The sequence below is a fragment of the Hydra vulgaris genome, chromosome 12 (assembly GCF_038396675.1).
Source record: "Hydra vulgaris chromosome 12, alternate assembly HydraT2T_AEP".
NCBI lineage: Eukaryota > Metazoa > Cnidaria > Hydrozoa > Anthoathecata > Hydridae > Hydra > Hydra vulgaris.
In genome coordinates, this window is record NC_088931.1 from 84,905,001 (window position 1) to 84,926,902 (window position 21,902).

At 28.1% G+C, this 21,902-nt stretch overlaps 2 protein-coding genes and 2 non-coding genes across 4 annotated transcripts; 2 read left to right on the forward strand and 2 right to left on the reverse strand.

Moving 5' to 3' along the window:
* Nucleotides 1-5,439: 5,439 nt before the first annotated feature.
* On the reverse strand, nucleotides 5,440-6,269 carry LOC136088422 (uncharacterized). Its single transcript, XM_065812130.1, has 2 exons — nucleotides 6,028-6,269; nucleotides 5,440-5,923 (listed from the first exon to the last, which is right to left on the reverse strand). Exons 1-2 carry the CDS (start codon nucleotides 6,267-6,269, stop codon nucleotides 5,440-5,442), a joined length of 726 nt encoding a protein of 241 aa, XP_065668202.1.
* A 3,048-nt stretch (nucleotides 6,270-9,317) lies between these two features.
* LOC136088423 (uncharacterized) lies at nucleotides 9,318-20,418 on the forward strand. The gene is made up of 4 exons (XM_065812131.1): nucleotides 9,318-9,533; nucleotides 19,051-19,191; nucleotides 19,319-19,511; nucleotides 20,047-20,418. Exons 1-4 carry the CDS (start codon nucleotides 9,318-9,320, stop codon nucleotides 20,394-20,396), a joined length of 900 nt encoding a protein of 299 aa, XP_065668203.1. The 3' UTR covers nucleotides 20,397-20,418.
* LOC136089158 (U1 spliceosomal RNA) lies at nucleotides 11,636-11,804 on the reverse strand. Its single transcript, XR_010642816.1, has one exon. It is a non-coding gene; the product is annotated as a U1 spliceosomal RNA (small nuclear RNA).
* Nucleotides 15,554-15,718, forward strand: LOC124808323 (U1 spliceosomal RNA). The gene has a single exon (XR_010642829.1). It is a non-coding gene; the product is annotated as a U1 spliceosomal RNA (small nuclear RNA).
* Nucleotides 20,419-21,902: the final 1,484 nt, after the last annotated feature.

The following is a 21,902-nucleotide window of genomic DNA, read 5'->3' on the forward strand; positions in this document are numbered from 1 at the left end:
TATAAATAAACCTCTACAATTTCCTTGGTACAACAACTCGATCATGATTAATAACAACTCTGCAAACATGAATTTTCTAATAATCTAAATCTTAATAAATTATAAACAATTAAACTTAAATAAAAATGTATGAAAATGATTAACGGTATACTAAATATAGAAAAACAAACATATAATAACTATAAGAATTATAGTAACTTATATTTTCAATATTACCATCTATAGCACATTTAAAAGTACAATTTAAAAAAAGATTACAATAAACTAATTACTTAATAAAATTTTAAAAAGATTTTATATTACCTATCAATTTAAGCTACTAAACATTATCTACCTAATGTCAACTTAAACATTTTCATAACCAAGTGGTTTTTTAAAGGTCATGACTTCTTTAAGAAAACAATTCGTTAAGAAAAGTCTGGAAACTACTTAAAAACTAAGAAATAGTGTATTTTACAGAATACAGAATTGTAACTAATATCGAACAATAGGTATAACTATGCGCACTAATAATAATAATATTCACTGTGCTATTTCAGATAAAAGTCACTAATTTATGCTTCTGCTTAAAGAAATTATATTAACGTATTTATATTAAGAAACAAAAGCAGCGAGTTCTAGTAATGAAACAACCTATTAATCATTCAACAACAGACACTAACATAAAGATAAGTCAAAGGTAACAACATTACACAAAAAATAATTAAAGATGTTATGTATTTTCAGAATAGTTATATTGAAGGCTAGACTATACTTAGACCTAAAGCAGTAACACCACTTGACTGGTAAGGTTGACGAATCTTGCTTTAGATCCATATCTCAAATAAATTGTATGTTATAGTCATACTAACTATAAAACACAATATTTTTTTAAATGTTATATAACATATAAAAACACCTCATTCAATCATGTACACATTAGATAAAATCAGGGATGCAGAGTACCAAAAAGGACTCCGGATTAGAAAGTCACAAAAAGATTACTTTATCCTAGTTTTTGGTATACAGGAGCACTAAAAATAAATAAGTTTATGGACTACTAATAGGAAAAAAATTAAGACTTTTAGGTTAGAGGAACAATCGTTTTTTAGCCCAGAATTCTTAGATATTATGGCGGCAAGGACTCCTGGCTTATAAACAATAAGTTTCAAATCATTAAATCTCATGAAATTATTATAGCAGATAATAAGTCAACAAACATTTTTAGAGCTTCTGGACACTACAGACTTGCAAAAAGTAGATACAAAAAGCTGGAGTCCTTTTGGGACTTCGCATCCCTGGATAAAATACATTTTATACTACTATAAAAACACATTTATATAAAGACATTTATAAAACAACTATATATATCACCACATCCACGTATTTATCAAACTACATATATCATCTCATACACATATTTATCAAAAACTTTTTAACTTTTTTTTTTTTTTTTTTTAATATTTTTATTTTAGATGCCCCAAGAAGTCCTAACGGTCTTGTCACAGAGCACCGCGGAAGTGCATTTAACCAGGAAGTTCACGCCTCCTTCGTTATCGTGACGCGAAAAATTTGTCTAGAGCTCGTTTCAAACCTGGAGCATAAGATAAACATATAAGCAAACCTTTAACAGCTATAAAACGACATTTATTAGCATTAATTATTTTTAATGTAACAAAGAATGCAGACTACAATTTACAACATAGTAATGAAAAAGACAAAACCATTAAAGAAAAAAATTATAAATTTCAAATAAATACATATTCAGATACCTTTTTTTTTTATTTACACTTTGCCGATAAAAAAAAAATTTACAGTCGTAACTTATAAAAAAATAATTACATGACCGGGGCTAGAAGAAGACAAATTTAGTCTTATCATTAAGCCCCAAAAAATGCGTCATTACTAGACAAAATATAGTTTGACAATAAAATAAAGTTTCAATGTATATATCTCTGATATATATTATAAAAGAAAATTTAAATATATCGCATATCGTTTAAAATTTATAGTTTTTAAAAAAATAAGATATAACAATTGCTTTGTAAAATAAAAGAAACAAAATTTATTAAAATATTAAATGACAAAAATAACATTTAAGAATTGGTTTGAAAAATAAGAAGATATGATTTTATATAAAAACATTTTATTGGTAGAGCATTTTATAGTTTAACTTATTTAATTATATTTATAATACTTTTCATTGCCAATTAAGTAAAAGCAAATAAACAGTATAAAATAAAAGTAAAAGATTAATAAATAACGCAAAAATAAAAAATAAATTTCTCAAAAAGAAGGTTATCATTTAAAATGATAAAAATATATGTACAATTATTGATTAATTATGTATTAATAATCTAAAGTAATTAATTAATATAAAGAAGTTTTATTAGAAAAAATTTAATTCATTTTCAGTTAACAAAAGTAATTGCTTAAGTTTTGTTTTGAATTGGTTTAGAGAATAATTAGTTTTCATTTCATTATTTAATATTATGTTCCACAACTTTGGTCCTCGGTTTACAATGGAGAATTTAGTAGCGGAATAATAAGTTTTGGATTGAATGTAGTTGTATTTTGAAAATCTAGTAGGGTATATGTGATTTATTTTTTCAAATATTGAATAAAATAAGATTGGTAATATATTTTTATCAAGTTTGAACATGAAAATAAGAACTTGATAGAGGTTTAGTTTATATACATTTAGGATATTGAGTTCATTAAATAGTGTTTGTGTGTGTGAGAAGCGATCTACGTTTGAAATTATCCTTATAGCCTGTTTTTGTTTGCTAAGCAATTTTTTTATTTTCGTCGCGTTAGTGCTACACCAAGCAATGTTCGCATAACTTAAGTAGCAATGAATAAAAGAAAAGTAAATGTTTTTTAAACAAGATTGATACAATAACTGCTTTGCTTTGTACATTATATCTAAATTTTTTGATATTTTATCTTCAACTACACCTATATGTTCCCTCCAGGTTACATTTTCGTCTAGAAACACGCCTAAAAACTTTATTGATTGCTCTCTCTTTATTAATTGATTGTCAATAAGAAGGTCCGGAAGTTCTAAGGGAATATCTGATTTTTTATGTAGGCGATGGAATAAAGTGTATTTTGTTTTAGTAATATTTAAAGATAACTTGTTTGATTTAAACCATTGGGTTAGTTTGTCTAGTTCTTTGTTTAATGTTTGGAATAATATATTGATATCTTTATTGGAATAAAACAAGCTGGTATCATCTGCAAATAAAATTGTATTTAAAATGTTAGAAAACTTATTTAAATCGTTTATATAAACAAGAAATAGAAGTGGCCCTAAAATTGATCCTTGAGGAACACCACATGTAATTGTCTCATAATTAGTTTTTCCTTCATCATAAACTATATACTGCTTCCTATTAGTCAAATAACTCTCGAACCAGGACAAGTTAGTATTTTTTATACCATAACTTTTGAGTTTCGATAGAAGGATTTGATGATTGACTGTATCGAAAGCTTTACTTAAATCGATAAAAAGACCAAGGGTATACTTGCCTTCATCAAACGATTTAAATATGTCCTGAACAAGGTGAATGATTGCATGATCGGTGGAATGGCCAGATTTGAATCCAAATTGTTTATGGTAAAGAATATTATTTACATTTAAAAAAGAATAAAGCCTATTATACATAACTCGCTCTAATATTTTAGAAAAACAATTAAGAATTGAGATTGGACGATAATTTGCAACTTCAGAAGGATCGCCTGATTTTAAAATTGGAATAATTTTTGCAATTTTTAGGTTTTCTGGAAAAACACCATGTTTTAAAGATAAATTAAAAATATGTAATAATGGAATTGTGATGTATTTTATCGATTTAATAACGACATTACTACTTATAGAATCGAAACCTACACTTTTTTTGGGCTTTAACAAAGAGACTGCGTCTAATAATTCATTTTCCGTAAGTTTAGGATTAGACATAACACTAATGTTGTTTGAGGTTACATAAGACTTAAAGTGTATTTTAGAAGTTGCTATATTTGATGATAAAATAGGACCTATATTTACAAAAAATTGATTAAGTGTTTCGGCCACTAAGGATTTATTTACAATACAATTGTTATTAACTTTAAGATTTTTCGGAAGTAAATTACCGTATAAACGTTTTATACCGATTACCTCCTTTATAATTTGCCATGTTTTTTTCGAATCATTTTTGTGTTTAAATAATTGTTCCGAATAGTAATGTTTCTTTGAGCGTTTTAAAACTGATTCATATAGCCGTTTATATGTTTTGTAATTAGTTTCATTTTTAAGAGTTTTTTTTTTTAAAAACTTGTTATATAAAAGTTGTTTTTTTTTTGAGGATTTAAGAATGCCCCTCGTGATCCAGGGGTTTAAAAGTGTTTTTGATTTGATAACTTTAGTAACTTCCGGGAATGCTTTATTATAAAGATTAAGAAATTTAGTTAAAAAGATATCATATGCTTTATCGGCATTTAGATTTAGTTGTAGGGTGTCACAGTTGACACCTGTAAGAAGTTTATGAAAATTTTTGATGGAAGCATTTTTGCGATAGAATAAAAATAGGGAAGTGATCAGAAATGTCAGATTTAAATATACCTGTCCTTATTTTAATATTTACGAAATCATTTGTAATAATTTGGTCTAAAGATGTTGCACTTTCTCTAGTTACTCGCGTTGGTTTATTGATTAGGGGAATATAACTATTTTGAAAAATTGTGTTAAAGAAGTTCTTAATGTTTTTATTTTTGTCGTATTCTAATATATTAAGATTAATGTCACCAACAATATAAACCGATTTATTTAAAGATGATTTTTTTTAATTATACTTTTAATGTGATTTTCAAATGCCTTAATACTTCCTGAGGGCGGTCTATATAAAGCATGGATGACGATATTTCTTGAAGTTTTATTAATAATTTCAACACATAAAGATTCATAATCATTAGTGGTTGAACTTAACTGTGGTTTCCTTTTGAATAAAATTGAATTTTTTATGTATATACACAAACCTCCACCTTCCTTATTTGATGCTCTAACTTGATGAATTACTTTATAATTAGGTAATTGAAAATTGGAATTGTTTTCAATGCTTACATCGTTACACCATGTCTCGCTGAGACAAATTACCTGAAATCTAATGTCAATTTTATGTAAAAATTGTTTCAATGACTCAAAATTTTTTTGAATACTTCTAATATTAATGTGAAGCATTGAAAACGAGTTATCTTCCATTCCTTTATCAATAATTTTTGAATTTGGGTTATAGTATATCGGGCTAGTATTTTTAATTACTTGACTATCGTTAAAAAAATTATAATCGGCATCCGAATAGTTGTTTAAAATTATTGGCTTTTTCTGTGAATTAAAATTTATGTTTGATAAAACAATATTATCAGCCATTTTAAATAAAAAAATAAATCAATATAAATTTAGCTAAAAAAAAAAAAAATCATTTAACATGAATTTTTTTTTCTAAATTCTTTAACAATGAGCTTATCATATATAACAACAGAATATTTACCGTTTATCCTATGCGTTTTGCTTTCTTCAAGAAGTTTCTTTCTTATTATAGTACTTTCTAGCGAAAAATCCTCGTTAATATAATTTCCAGAACCTTTTAGTTTGTTGGCGTTTTTTAAAATCTTTACTTTGTCTTTATAATTTAGTAACTTAATTACAATTGTTCTAGGCTTTTTAATATCGATAATACCAGTTCTGTGCGCTCTTTCTATGATTACATCTTTTACATTGAGGTTATTTTCAAGAAGGTGTATTATTTTTACTTCCGTATCATCCCAGTTTTCGTTATCATTTTCTTTGACTCCTTCAATTCGAAGATTGTTTCTCCTTTGACGATCTTCTAGTTGTCTAAATCCATTTTTTTCATTCTCCCCTATGGTTGCATTCGACCTTTTTTTTTTTTCCACATCACTGACTCTTTTATCATTTATCAATTTTTTTCCAAATCGCTGACTTTTTTATCATGGCAATCCTGATAGAACGTTAGACTTTCTTCAATGTCTTTTTGTATTTTTTCATACTTTATCATCTGCTTGTTTGTTTTTTTAAGATCGGTATTTCGGTTTTCGTTTTCCTTTTTTAAAACTTCACAAGAATTCTTTAATGTATTAATTTCTTTTAGCAATCCATCAATTCGATCGTTAGCCAGTTTTAAATTTGCACTTATTAACGCTAAAATATCTTTTTGTTGTTTTTGGAACATTTCTTGAAATATTTCACGAACTAATTTTATTGAGACTTCAGTGTTAAGTTTTGAACTCATTATTGACAAGATTTGAAAAATTAATAAATAAATAAAACTTGCAACATCAATTTTATTATTTTATTTCTTTCGTAGCAAAAGCACGTCCGTTTACTACAGAACCGCAGTCGCAAATTCAGAACCGCAGTCGCAAAAAACCTTAAAATAAAGCATAACACAACATTCCTTTGACAAATTCCAGAAGAATTTTTTTTTTATTTTTCTATTCCTTATTATTTTTCCTAAGAATATAAAATATACATATAGATATAGAGCAATATAAAATAGATTGAAATAAACGCAAACTTATGTATATAAACTTACATGAACACAAACAACAATCTTATTCTATTTAACTTTTCATATTAAACACATAAATAAAATTTTGATATTCATTATTCTTTCTACAAAAAATAATCTTAATCTATAAATAAGAAAATGAATTGAACTTACTAAAAAAGCCATCAGCCCCTCTTAATTGCTCCAGAAAATAAAACAATACTTGCTTAAAATGTTCTAAAAAGACTAATGACAAAACTGAAACAGTTTACTAAAAAATAAATTTTAGTTATAAACTTCTTCTAAAAAATGAAAACAGGCTATAAAAATTAGAAAAATAAAAATAACCAACAACAAACAAACGATTATTTAAATTTTTTATTTTAAACAATGAACAACATCAATTCTTTTCGAAAATAATAATATATCAGCTCTAATTTGCTTGCTTGCTTGCGAAAGACCGCATGAAATATATAACCGCGCATTCAAAATTATAGAAACTACTTAAAAACTAAAAAATGGTGTATTTTGCAGAATACAGAACCATCATTAACAACACGAACATTAAGCGTAACTATGCGCACTATTCATTAGCGTATTAATATTTAGATAAAACATTAATACATAGTTACTATAAAATTAACAAAATAATTTTCATTTAAAATTTTGTTTAATAAAATTAATTTAAGTTGAATATATATATGTATATGTATAAATTTAATATTTGCATAAAATTTACAATAACCAAACACCCGTAATCATTTTAACTAACTTCCAAATTTAAAAAAAAGTTAGTTGAGAGGTGAAGGATTAAGCAAAGGATTTAATTTAGTATTTATGGTTCGTCTATGTTGTGTAATAAATTGCAATGGCAATTATAATCCTCAGAATAGAATTAAAACATTTAGACTTCCAAGAAACATTGAAGAACGAAAACGTTGGATTGTTATAATACCAAGAGATAATGTTCCTGATACTAATAACACCGTAGTATGTGAAAGAGATTGGCCAAAAAATTATTCAACCGTTACTGATTATGGAAAGCTGAGACCTCTTGATGCTCCGTCAGTATTTGATTGTATAAAGCCAAGCTTAGTTCCTACTGTACCCATGCCACTTAGAAAAACATCAAAAAGTCTTAATAGTGATTGCTGGCAAGAAGAGGACGAGTTAGCAATATTTAATTCACAAGAAAAAATAGAAAGTATTAATGTTTTATATGAAAAGTTAAAAACTAATGAATTTAATTTTGCTACTATTAATTATTTATGCAACGATATATTATATATTCAGTCTTCAGACATTTTAAAGGAAAGTGCTATTGCTAAATTTCTTCATTGCATATATAAAGATCTCACTTTTGAAGCATTTCATTATGGAGATAAAATTAGTGTTATGACTTTTTATTTAACCGAGTTTATATTATGAACAAATTTTTTCATATCCAAGAAGCATTTAGATTTTTAAATTGTTGTGAAATAACACTCAAAAAAGAAGTTGTTTATCAACAAATTTTGTCAATGAATAAAACATGTATTGGGGAAAAAATGTATCCAATTGAAAGAATTGTGCAAGCATATGAGTACTTTTCTCTTTCACGATCAGCCTACAATCGCATCAGAGAAGATTTTGAACTTCCAAGTTTACGTACTTTAGGAAGAATTACATCTAAATGTAAATCTTTAGATGATACCACTTATATCAGACATATTTTCTCTAATCTTAGAGATGATAGATAAAAAACATGCATTTTACTTCTTGATGAGGTTTATGTTAAACCAATGTTGCAGTATCATGGTGGCATAGTATTTGATAAATCAGTTAACAAACCTCATCTGTTTAATGGACCAAAATTTCTTTATAAAATGTTACCAGTCAGAAAACTTGATGCTGAGTTTCTTTTTAAACAGACAACCTTGATTCTTGATGCAATAAAAAATAATGGGGGCAACGTTGTTGCAATTGTCTGTGACGGTAACAGAGTCAATCAGAAGTTTTATAACTTTTTTGAAAAAAAAGAAGCATGTTGTACTAAAGACAATATTTTTCTTTTATTTGATTATGTTCATTTATTAAAAAGTATACGTAATAACTGGATCACAGAAAAAACTCAAGAACTTGAATTTTATATTGATGGAGAAAAAAAAATAGCACGGTGGGTTGATATTATTAATTTGTACAAGCTTAAAACGGAAAAACATTGGTAAAATGTCTAAATTAACAGAAGTTTCTGTTTATCCAAAGCCAATTGAAAGACAAAAAGTTATCACTTGTCTGCAAGTGTTTTGCGATGAAACATTGTCAGCATTAAAAAGTCATCCAGACTTGCATGAAAATGAAGGGACAATTATTTTCATCTCTAAAGTTGTTGAATTTTGGAAAATTTGTAATGTTCACAGTCCATATGCAGACATTTGTTTGAAAGATTCTAATCGAGCTGCTATTGCTTCTGCTAATAATGACAATTTAAGCAAACTTTCTGCAATGGCTGATTTTGCAATACAAATGAAAAAAATAGAAAAAGGAAAAAGAGTCAAATTGCTTACAAGAGACACTGCTAATTGTTTAGCTCAGACCTGTTATGATTTGTTTCAGTTGTCAAAATATCTTTTAGATACAATTCATCAGTATGTATAATTAGGTAACTTTACTACAGATCCATTAGAAAAGCTCTTTGGAAAATTAAGACAAGGCTCAGGAGGAACTTATTTTATTTCCATTTAACAAGTTCTTGAAGAAGTAACTATATACCGTACAAAGTTGCTATTAAAGTTTGAGAAAAGTTTAGATATGTTAGCCAATCTAGGTTCAGATCACTCTTGTCAAAAATGTAAATTTTTACCAAGCGAGGGTATTTGCAACGTTATTGACAATTTACCTGCTCTGTGTGATTCATTGACTGTTGATATTAAAATGTCATTAGTTTATATTGCTGGGTACGTTATTCGTGAAGATGAAAATCCAGATGACACCTTTTATTTCTATGAATGGACATATATCGAGGAGGTTTAACAATTCCTGGTGACAAAGTTTGTCAATGGGCAACTTACTGTTACATTCTTTTTTATGAAGTATATAATAACACTTGTCGGTCATCACTGTGTGACCTCCTCATGATGCTATCAAAATTTTATTCATTAGATATGCAAAGACATCATGGATAAACAATGACAAATACTTTATTTTATAATTATTGTCGAATCTATTCACCTCGTTCCCACAAGGAGCCAAAGCAGAAGTTGATAAAACTCAGCGCAAAGTAAAATTTTTGCAATATTTTTAACAAAAACTGTAAAATAGTGTTTAGTAAAATATCTAAAAAGCTTGTATTTACTTTTTATTCTCTAATGATTTTATCTCTTTTTTCTCAAAAAATTATTTTTAATACTTAAAAAACCCATTAATAAATTTTGTGGTAAATGCTAATATCAAATTATAGCAAAGTATAAATCTATATATACTAAATTGTTTAAACATAATTAGTTTTAGATACATTTAAGTTAATTTAAAATTCTTATAAATGTTATTCGTTAGTTATATTACAATGTTAGCTATAAACAAAATTAAAAAAAAAAAGAATAATAAGTTCATCTTTTCACTTTTTATAAGTTACTTTTAGTAGGTATATCATACAAATATTATATTCATGCGAAAATCACCTAACTGAAAATGTAAACTACTGCAAAGTAATATTTTTAATCTTGCCTCCAGTTTTTTACGCAGGCCGCGCGTTTGCAAGGCCTGTTATGTAGTAAGCCATGATCCGAATGCATTCCAAAAGTTTTTTGGCTTAATATTTTTTAACTTTTCAATTTTAATATACTGTGCGCAAATTTTATTATTTTGAGCCAACTTGACGACTTTGCGAAAGTTTTTCCGAGCCATTAAGTAACGATTGAAATTTACAGTTTAAATCTTTTAAAAAACCAGAATCTTTCCATTTTTTTAAATGTATGAAAAAAATTGTTTAGGAGCGAGTTAATTCAGGTGTCCGCCAAGATTTTGAATGTTAAACATTGCTTTTCATTATTTAGAGTTTCGTTAAAATCTATTTGAACCCTGCCAGTAATTATTTTATAGATTTCAACAATGTCGTATTCATAATCATCATTAAAATTAAAATTGTTACAGCAATTGGTTAGATGATCATTATATGAATTTATAAAGTTAGAATTGTTCCAAGCGTAGCTAGTAATGTAAAAGGTAATAGAGGCAACGCACGCGTTATAGTGGTCAGAATGCGCCATCAGTTCGTGTTTTATCTCCACATTTTGTGGAGATAAAACACGAACTGATGTGGGTTTTTGTGGGTTAATTTTTTTCAAAATTTATTGTTAAAAGATGATCATTTTCGTATATTATTCTAATATTTCGGAATTGATTTTTTCATTTAAAGAACGCATTCCAACTAAATGGTCGACCTTTACCATGTTTATTAGACTGATGGAAATAATTGGAGTGTGTATTGTTAGATATATCTCTTATTATAGAGTATTCAAGTATAGATATCCAATGTTCATATAAAAATGTGTTATGTTTTATTATTAAATAAATAAAATTTTAGATTAAAAAGACTAATCGAGTATGAACAATTAAAAGCTGTTTACATGTTAGGAGCTGCAATTGAAATGAATTAAAGCTATCGTTTTAAATTCATTTATTCGTACGACCTTTCTATAGGTCACTGAGTGTGCGACTTTTTCCTATTTACTACAACCTCTTTTCAAAATCCTTAAGTTAAAAATATTTCTTAAAAATAAGCTAATTTAAAAACCTATAAACATTGAATAAATATTTTTGAAAAATTATTAAAAATCATTAATTTTATGTCATGCCAAACTACAAAGTAATGGGCTAGCATTATGCAAACAGTAATGACACACCCGGTAAAGAGCTTCTTGCTCAGCTCCATTTCTTGACATGAAAAAAAAAAAGTATTCGATGCAAATTCATGTAAAAATAGTACGCTACTATCTGAAGGATTATAGAAGCATTAAATTGGTACAAAAGGCAGTCGCATGAGTACAAATAAAATAAGTACCTTCTTTCTTATAGTGAGCGCGGGCGATTGATATTGTCTGAATCTTTGCGTTTAATTGAGATCGTAAAGGAAGCGAGCGCGAACGCAGGCTTCCGCTACCAGAAATTATACTGTCGAGTTACCGACGTTAGCGGTAATCGCAGAGGTCAGCCGATGCGCAGTGCAATGCACCAGCCTCACTCTGGAAGAAGCCCCTTCGTGATGGTATCGTGGTTTATTCTCCGCCAGCTAATTGCCTTGTGGAGACCACAATACCAAGGTCCACAAAGACAAGTTCAACTCACGAAGGAGTGTCATAACCTGCTCTGCGGTCCAAGAGTAAAGTGAGTTTGAGAAGAACGAAGATACATTAGAGTAAAAGATAGAAGAAGTCGAGTTAGAAAGATAGCATAGAGAAAGCGGACAGGAATTGCACACGATCTTAGAAAGTGCAATAGTTGGATAAGTCATACCGACCGGGAAGCCGTTTCATGACATTGTGTTCATGATCCGACTTAACTTCCCAGTCAGGTAAGTATGGAATTATATAAAAATTTTAGGTACGTTTTTAAAACTCGTAAATTGCGATTGTGGGTTTACTTTATTTGAAAACAACTTGGATATAATTAAAAAAACTTTCTACTTTTTGTGATAATATAAGTAGAATTTAACCTGATTTGAAAAAATTAACTAAACATTCACGTCAAAAACAATTAATACAAATAAACGAAAAAATTAGTACAGTTATATAAGTACTAAAGAAAAAAACTTCGCAAAAATACGGCTTGAACTCCTATATGCACTTCCCCGCATTGATTATCAACGTTCAACTTTGTTGGTAAATATTTTAATTTTCTTGCTGATATAATTGCTCAAAATCATCCTAAAGATAAAACTTAAAAATGTATTCTTAATTAAAAGGTTTTCATTATAGTCTAGGGTTTTCCGGGAATTTTCCGGAAAATTTTGCTCAAAATTTCTGGGAATTTTCAAAAAACTTTTATTGCGATAAACCTATATAGTTTTACAAAATTCAATTTTTTGTTTCTAAAATGTGCGTTTTATCATCGTAGTATATTAGTATTCTTTAAATATTTACACAAAAAATATAAAATAACAAAAGACACGCAAGCGAAAAATACACATACAAAAGTGCTTTTCAAAGGTGGCTTTTTAAAAATTTTATAAGCTGCTTCACAATACCCATCTTTTAGTCAAATTTTTATAATCAAATTTATCAATTTAAGAATCGCACTTTCTTTTTTTAAACAAAGCAATAAAACTCTTAAGTGGTTAAATGTTACTTTTACGTATATTACTTTAGTGAAACAACCAAAAGTAGATGTTATTCTTGTTTATAACATATTTTTGGCTTTCTCTTCTCTCAACTACGATTTAAAATATTCACATAATACAAAAAATAAAATATTTTTTAGATGAACAAGTTTTATTGTGTACTATTTTATTTGCAGAGTGTTTTAAAGAAGCAAAGATTTTTATGCATAAAGATTGCATTTAAAACATATTTATAAAAGGTTTATGTCATAAATGCATTAGCATCTAATAATGACATTAGAAAACACATTTGATTAAAATGTTCAGTAAAATAATAATAAATTAGTTTGCTTGGTATGATACCTATGAAACACACACACACACACACACACACACACACACGCACACACACACACACACACACACACACACACACACACACACACACACACACACACGCACACTCACACACACACACGCACACACAAATCGGCCACTTGGCAGTATCGGTTGAAAAATACGGTATACTTTTAAACCATTTTAAGGTATAGTATAATTTTTTAATTTATAATTAGCTTTTTTTTATTTATTATTGGTATATAAAGTCAAAAGTGCCCAAGCAAGGTTGTGGCGAGTTAGACAAATCTTAAAAGCTCTTATTTAAACATTGCGGCGGAATTTATTACCTCAGTATCATTAGTTATTTTTATTGCTAATTATATTTTTAAATTGTTCAAATTTAGCAAAAATGTTTTATTTACTTTTCCTTGTCATTAATCAATAACTTATCTAGATAATATTTGGAAAAAGTTGCAAAACGCTGTAAACATTTATTCAAGTCTTTTATATATAAATTTACAGTTTTCTTCAACTTGTAGGCTAATTTAAAAGATTTTGAAAAATTCCCTATCCCCTTTACTGATGTGGATGCAAATTATGTTTAGCCTTAAACAAAGCTTACTATACAATGAACAACGATATGCTTTGCAAATAACGGGGTAAATCGGTTTTAGAAATTTTTTAAAACAAATTATCATACTTTCTACTTAAAGTTATATTAACAAAAATCAACAAAATACCAAAAAAAGTGTTTTTCAAAGGGGCCTGTTTAAAGTTTTTATTATCTGATTCACAATGTTTCAACATATAATTGTCCATAACAACATATAAGTTTTTGTACCCGGTTTCCAAATATTATCTAGATAAGTTATTGATTAATGACAAGGAAAAGTAAATAAAACATTTTTGCTAAATTTGAACAATTTAAAAATATAATTAGCAATAAAAATAACTAATGATACTGAGGTAATAAATTCCGCCGCAATGTTTAAATAAGAGCTTTTAAGATTTGTCTAACTCGCCACAACCTTGCTTGGGCACTTTTGACTTTATATACCAATAATAAATAAAAAAAAGCTAATTATAAATTAAAAAATTATACTATACCTTAAAATGGTTTAAAAGTATACCGTATTTTTCAACCGATACTGCCAAGTGGCCGATTTGTGTGTGCGTGTGTGTGTGTGAGTGTGCGTGTGTGTGTGTGTGTGTGTGTGTGTGTGTGTGTGTGTGTGTGTGTGTGTGTGTGTGTGTGTGTGTGTGTGTGTGTGTGTGTGTGTGTGTGTTTCATAGGTATCATACCAAGCAAACTAATTTATTATTATTTTACTGAACATTTTAATCAAATGTGTTTTCTAATGTCATTATTAGATGCTAATGCATTTATGACATAAACCTTTTATAAATATGTTTTAAATGCAATCTTTATGCATAAAAATCTTTGCTTCTTTAAAACACTCTGCAAATAAAATAGTACACAATAAAACTTGTTCATCTAAAAAATATTTTATTTTTTGTATTATGTGAATATTTTAAATCGTAGTTGAGAGAAGAGAAAGCCAAAAATATGTTATAAACAAGAATAACATCTACTTTTGGTTGTTTCACTAAAGTAATATACGTAAAAGTAACATTTAACCACTTAAGAGTTTTATTGCTTTGTTTAAAAAAAGAAAGTGCGATTCTTAAATTGATAAATTTGATTATAAAAATTTGACTAAAAGATGGGTATTGTGAAGCAGCTTATAAAATTTTTAAAAAGCCACCTTTGAAAAGCACTTTTGTATGTGTATTTTTCGCTTGCGTGTCTTTTGTTATTTTATATTTTTTGTGTAAATATTTAAAGAATACTAATATACTACGATGATAAAACGCACATTTTAGAAACAAAAAATTGAATTTTGTAAAACTATATAGGTTTATCGCAATAAAAGTTTTTTGAAAATTCCCAGAAATTTTGAGCAAAATTTTCCGGAAAATTCCCGGAAAACCCTAGACTATAATGAAAACCTTTTAATTAAGAATACATTTTTAAGTTTTATCTTTAGGATGATTTTGAGCAATTATATCAGCAAGAAAATTAAAATATTTACCAACAAAGTTGAACGTTGATAATCAATGCGGGGAAGTGCATATAGGAGTTCAAGCCGTATTTTTGCGAAGTTTTTTTCTTTAGTACTTATATAACTGTACTAATTTTTTCGTTTATTTGTATTAATTGTTTTTGACGTGAATGTTTAGTTAATTTTTTCAAATCAGGTTAAATTCTACTTATATTATCACAAAAAGTAGAAAGTTTTTTTAATTATATCCAAGTTGTTTTCAAATAAAGTAAACCCACAATCGCAATTTACGAGTTTTAAAAACGTACCTAAAATTTTTATATAATTCCATACTTACCTGACTGGGAAGTAAAGTCCGATCACGAAGGGGCTTCTTCCAGAGTGAGGCTGGTGCATTGCACTGCGCATCGGCTGACCTCTGCGATTACCGCTAACGTCGGTAACTCGACAGTATAATTTCTGGTAGCGGAAGCCTGCGTTCGCGCTCGCTTCCTTTACGATCTCAATTAAACGCAAAGATTCAGACAATATCAATCGCCCGCGCTCACTATAAGAAAGAAGGTACTTATTTTATTTGTACTCATGCGACTGCCTTTTGTACCAATTTAATGCTTCTATAATCCTTCAGATAGTAGCGTACTATTTTTACATGAATTTGCATCGAATACTTTTTTTTTTTCATGTCAAGAAATGGAGCTGAGCAAGAAGCTCTTTACCGGGTGTGTCATTACTGTTTGCATAATGCTAGCCCATTACTTTGTAGTTTGGCATGACATAAAATTAATGATTTTTAATAATTTTTCAAAAATATTTATTCAATGTTTATAGGTTTTTAAATTAGCTTATTTTTAAGAAATATTTTTAACTTAAGGATTTTGAAAAGAGGTTGTAGTAAATAGGAAAAAGTCGCACACTCAGTGACCTATAGAAAGGTCGTACGAATAAATGAATTTAAAACGATAGCTTTAATTCATTTCAATTGCAGCTCCTAACATGTAAACAGCTTTTAATTGTTCATACTCGATTAGTCTTTTTAATCTAAAATTTTATTTATTTAATAATAAAACATAACACATTTTTATATGAACATTGGATATCTATACTTGAATACTCTATAATAAGAGATATATCTAACAATACACACTCCAATTATTTCCATCAGTCTAATAAACATGGTAAAGGTCGACCATTTAGTTGGAATGCGTTCTTTAAATGAAAAAATCAATTCCGAAATATTAGAATAATATACGAAAATGATCATCTTTTAACAATAAATTTTGAAAAAAATAAACCTAATATTATAGTTATTGGAATATACCTCTCCTCATCGCAAAACAGCCTCTCGTCACGAGAAGAATACGAGAATCAACTAGATATTGTCAAAGGTCTAATTAATAGTTATGAAGGTAACGGCAATATAATTTTAGCTGGTGACATCCAAACATTTCCGCACCAAATATATGATTTATTTGAAAGATCGAATTCCAAAAGAAATATTTTTTCTGTGCACCTATCGGAATTTTTAAAAGCAAATCAATTAGAACTAGTAGATGTAACTAAAGGTTCTGGCCCTACATACACATATCGACACCAGGCACTACTGAATTCGTCATATATTGATCACATCGCTGTATCAAAATATACAAGTTTTCTAAATCTAAAATGCACTGTTCATCCTGAGTTCTCAAATAATTTGAGCGATCACGTACCGCTATCAATATCAGTTGAAGTTAATGGTTATTTTAAAACAAATTTACTTTTAAACGAATATTTTAACACGAAACTAATTAACTCTAAGCCACCAGAAGTTGGCGTTCCAAATAAGAATATGCTTATTTGCAAATTCTTAATTACGGAACTCCTACGTAGGGATGAAAATGCCTTTACGCTGATAAAAGCATTTTCTCAGTCAACGTTGCTGGTCCAATAAATAAGCAAAAACGAGATACAGTTTTTAAAAGTTTTAAAAACCTAAAATACGATTTTTATTTTATTACAAGACACTCATTTAAATAAGTTAAAAAACGATGAGTTATCTAAAAACTGGAATGGCAGCGTTTACCTCGGCGGGGAAGACCCGCACAGGTAGGACAGCTATAATAAGCAAACACGTGCTAAAACCATACGAAAAATTCGATGACGAAAATGGAATTTTTAATTGCGTATTAACAAAATTAAACAAGCAAAAATTCTTTTGTTAAACGTATACGCTCCCTCGGGACATGAGTTTTCTAAACGCGGAAAAAAATTATTTGAATTAATCGAAAACAAAATTAAACATATAAGTTTAGAAAACGTTTTAGTAATCTTGGCGGGAGATTTTAAAATGGTTTTAAACGAAATTGATAGGCACCCACAAATTTACAGGAAAAAATGCTCCTCAACTGAGAAACTTAAAAAATTAATTAATGAACTCGAAGTAGAGGGAAACGTGGCGTCTTTTTAATTCAAATAAACAAGAATATACTTATAAAACCACAAATAATATTTCTTGTTCTCGACTCGCTAGAATCTATATAAGTAAAAAAAAACGAGACAAAATGTGGAGATAAAACACGAACTGATGGCGCATTCTGACCACTATAACGCGTGCGTTGCCTCCATTACCCTCGACAAAATAGAAATGGCCAAAAGTCTATGGATTTTTAATAATAAACACTTAAAAAATAAAAACTATTTAGATCAAATAGAAATATTTATAACCAATAAAACATCCCAAAACATAGAATCTAAAAAAGAAACGTGGGAAAATCTTAAAAGTGAACTAAAAGAACACACAAAAAAATTTTGTAAACATCATGCAAAAAATAACACGATTGAACACGGTCGTTAAGATATTAGAAACAAGCGTTAAGTTAAGGTACGCATGCGTTAGTGTTTTTAAAATTTAAAGATTTTAAAATGGCCACGGTTCATAGATACAGAGTTAATTTTAAATGGCAACTATTTATTTACATTTTTTGATGTTATGTTCAGTATTGTACACTTTTTATTTTTTTGATCAATAGATTAGTATCATACTTTTAATATTAAGCAAATAAAATATGTTTACATACCAATTAAAATACGCATATTTGTATTTTTGCGAAAGCTATTTTGCTGTAGAAGAGTAACTTGTTTATTTTTTTGAAATAAATTTTCAGACTTTCTAACTGTACGATACAAAAAAATTTTTTTTTATTTCTTTTACATTCTTTACTTTATAGTTGATTACTTTTTGGTCATTGCCTAAATTTAATATCGGTATAAAAAATGTATTTTTACTCGTTTGTGTAGTTAAATAGTATGATTTTTCTAATAACTTTTTCTTGGTGCATTTTATTCGATGATGTTATAAAACTAAGGATCATTAAATGTGAAAAATAAAACAAAACACTATAACTTAATTTACTACTTGAAAAGTAATGTTTACTTACATACACTGTGTAAAATATAAACACACACACACACACACACACACACACACACACACACACACACACACACACACACATATATATATATATATATATATATATATATATATATATATATATATATATTTATATATATATATATATATATATATATATATATATATATATAGACACACACACACACACACACACACACACACACACACACACACACACACACACACACACTAATATTGCTAGATATAAATTTGTAAAAAAGTGATTGAAAGAAAGATTATCTGATCTAAATTCTGGGCACATAAATATTTTATATGTTTTTATTTTTAAATGGAAAATCATAAAAACAATTTGAATCAAAAAAAGTTTATCTTTTTTTAACTTTTTAAAGTAAAATTATGTTTATCTTATAGATACAAGAGTGTAATACTTTGGAAAAAGAATCTATTTTAAAGAAAAGTGAGGGACCATATACTCAACAGATTGAGGTTATTTTGCAACAACTTAAAGTTCAACGTCAGGCATATCACGGAAAAAGTTTCATAGGAAACCATGTACATAAAATGCTTCTAACTCAAGGGGGCTTGAAGGTTTTTTGGCGTCCCTGGAGTTTTATTAGTGGCCCTGTTACTAAAAACACAAAATAATCAAAATAAATATAGACCAAGTTGTTTTTTTTAGAAAAAATGTATACTACGGCTATGTAATTCTGTTCCAATCTGTGTTTACAATAACGGATTTGCTGGAACAAGTCTACATGAAAGATCAGTTGAAGCTGGAAACAAATATAAACAACTTTTTCATAAATTTGCTAACTGCTATAATGTCTTCTCTTCTAAAAGTTCAATAACAGCAGTTCAATTGACACAACTTGGTATGTTTTTTTAGACACGAAGGGATTAAATGGTTAATGAAAACTCTTTCCAACCCATCGATAAATAAATTAATCTTTAATTACTTTTATTATTGAAAAAATTATAATCCGTTTTTGCAACAAATAGTTTAAAGCGTATTTTGGAAGTGAAATTATAAGTATGCGGTAGTGGTGTAGTGGTAAGAGCGCTCCCTTTGTAAGCGAGAGGTTCGGAGTTCGACTCCCACCTCGTCCCTGGAAGTACCGCGCTCAACTTAGTTTCTCCGCGCAGCGGCCTTGCTCGGCAAGGTTCGTGTTTTGGAGTTAAAGAGTTGAGAGAGGGTTGCACCACGAATAACAACTAAAAAATAAAAACACAAAAAAATGAGTAGCCTCCTCGACTGTAGTGGCCCCCCTCGGGCCTTGGGGAGGTGAATAATCTAAAAAAAAAAAAAAAAAGTAAATATATAAACGTGTTTATAGTATGTTTGAGAACAAAATAAAATTTATATTAAATTAAAAATTTGCTTTACTATTGCTTTCTATTTATCTTTAGAAACACATATTGCTGATTTAATGCAGTTTTATCGCGCTAATTGGTTGGATGATTCAGTGCCACCGAAGTTACATAGTTTGGAAGAACATGCTATTCCGTTTTTGAAAAAATGGGGTGCTGGGTTTGGATATTACGGCGAACAAGGAGGCGAATCCATTCATCACGATTTTAATAAATTATTTACCATATATCAATCCATTCCTTCTCCAACAAAGCGGTTAAGCAGTATTATCAAATCCCACCATCAAAAAACTAACCCTATTAACAGAAAGCATAAACCAACCTTGAGAAAAAGAAAAAAAGAAAGAAATTTAATTATTTTAATGAATATTACAATTATAAAATGTTAAAAAGAAAAGTGTAAATAATGTATGTAAAGTGTAAAAAATATATTTAAAATATTTAAAAAAAAAAAAATATATATATATATATATATCTTATAATAATAATAATATATATATATATACATATATATATATGTATATATATATATATATACATATATATATATATATATATAATATATATATATATATATATATATATATATATATATATATATATATAATACAAAATAAAGTGTAAATATAAAAATATATTTAAATATTAGACAAAAAAGAAAAAGAAAGTTACCAAGTATATTTTTTTTCTTTGTTGGTTGCATTGCTTACTTGTACTAAAATTGATTATTTAACAAAGGATAATAATAATAGTTATTAATAATATCAACAATATATAATATATTAGTATATAATATGGTCCTAATAGATACTAGTAGTTATTCCCCCCCCTTCCCTTCACTCTTGTTTAATAATGTAATGTAATTGATTAATGTTGGCTTATTTTCCTAATATTTTGTAGTGTTGATCAATATATAGCTTGTTTTCTTGTTTCTGAGGTTAGCGCGCTTGCCTCAAACAAGAGATCCCTAGTTCAAACCCATCTCTGAGCAAGTATTGCAACAACAGTAAGGAAGGAAGTGTGTCATCTTTCTGTTAAATGCTATTCTGCGGTGTTCTGTGATAAGACCGTAATGACTTCTTGGGACACCTAAAATAAGTGACGACACGTGCAATGGGACACGGGTTCTAAAACAGTGGTTTTGCTGCGTATATATTTTATGGACGTCACTGATACAACGGATACTGCAATTTTTTCTTAGGGGTGTCCATATTATATATACGCACAAAACCACGGACTTAGTCGTTGAAAAGATACAGATGTGCTGTTTGTGACATTAAATGATTCTTAGGGGTCGTCCACAAATTACGTCACGCATTTTTTGACCGTTTTGGACTTACTCCTCCTCCCCCCCCCCCCTTCACCTTTTTTAAACATTGTAACTCTTTAGTAACAAGTTCGTCGCAAAACCACTAACCCCTCCCCTTTTCCCTTTAGGCTCCCCACTACCTAAAGAAAAAAACCCATAATTCTTTGTATCCGCCCTTGACGTACGCATTAATAATTACAAAATCAAGACCCCTCATGCATATTTTAAAAACATTAAAAATAAAGGACGTCAAAACTTTTTGTTAGTTCAACATTTTTATGTAATTAATTAAAAGACAGGTAGTTTAAAATTGCAAAGCAAATTTAAACTACCTAATATTTTCTGCATTTATTTGAAAAAATGGGTATTAAAGACAGTCAGATGAGTTAAACTCATCATTTGTATAAAATTATTAGTTTAATTGAAGAGCTAAGACTATATTAGAGTATAATTTTAATATATTATTATATAGTCTATAAATCTCTCTAAGCTTAAAGTTAATAAAGGGAAATAAGTTTATAAAATAACTTTTAATTATATTTTCATGACATTCAAATTTATTACAGTTATACATACAGTATTTCTT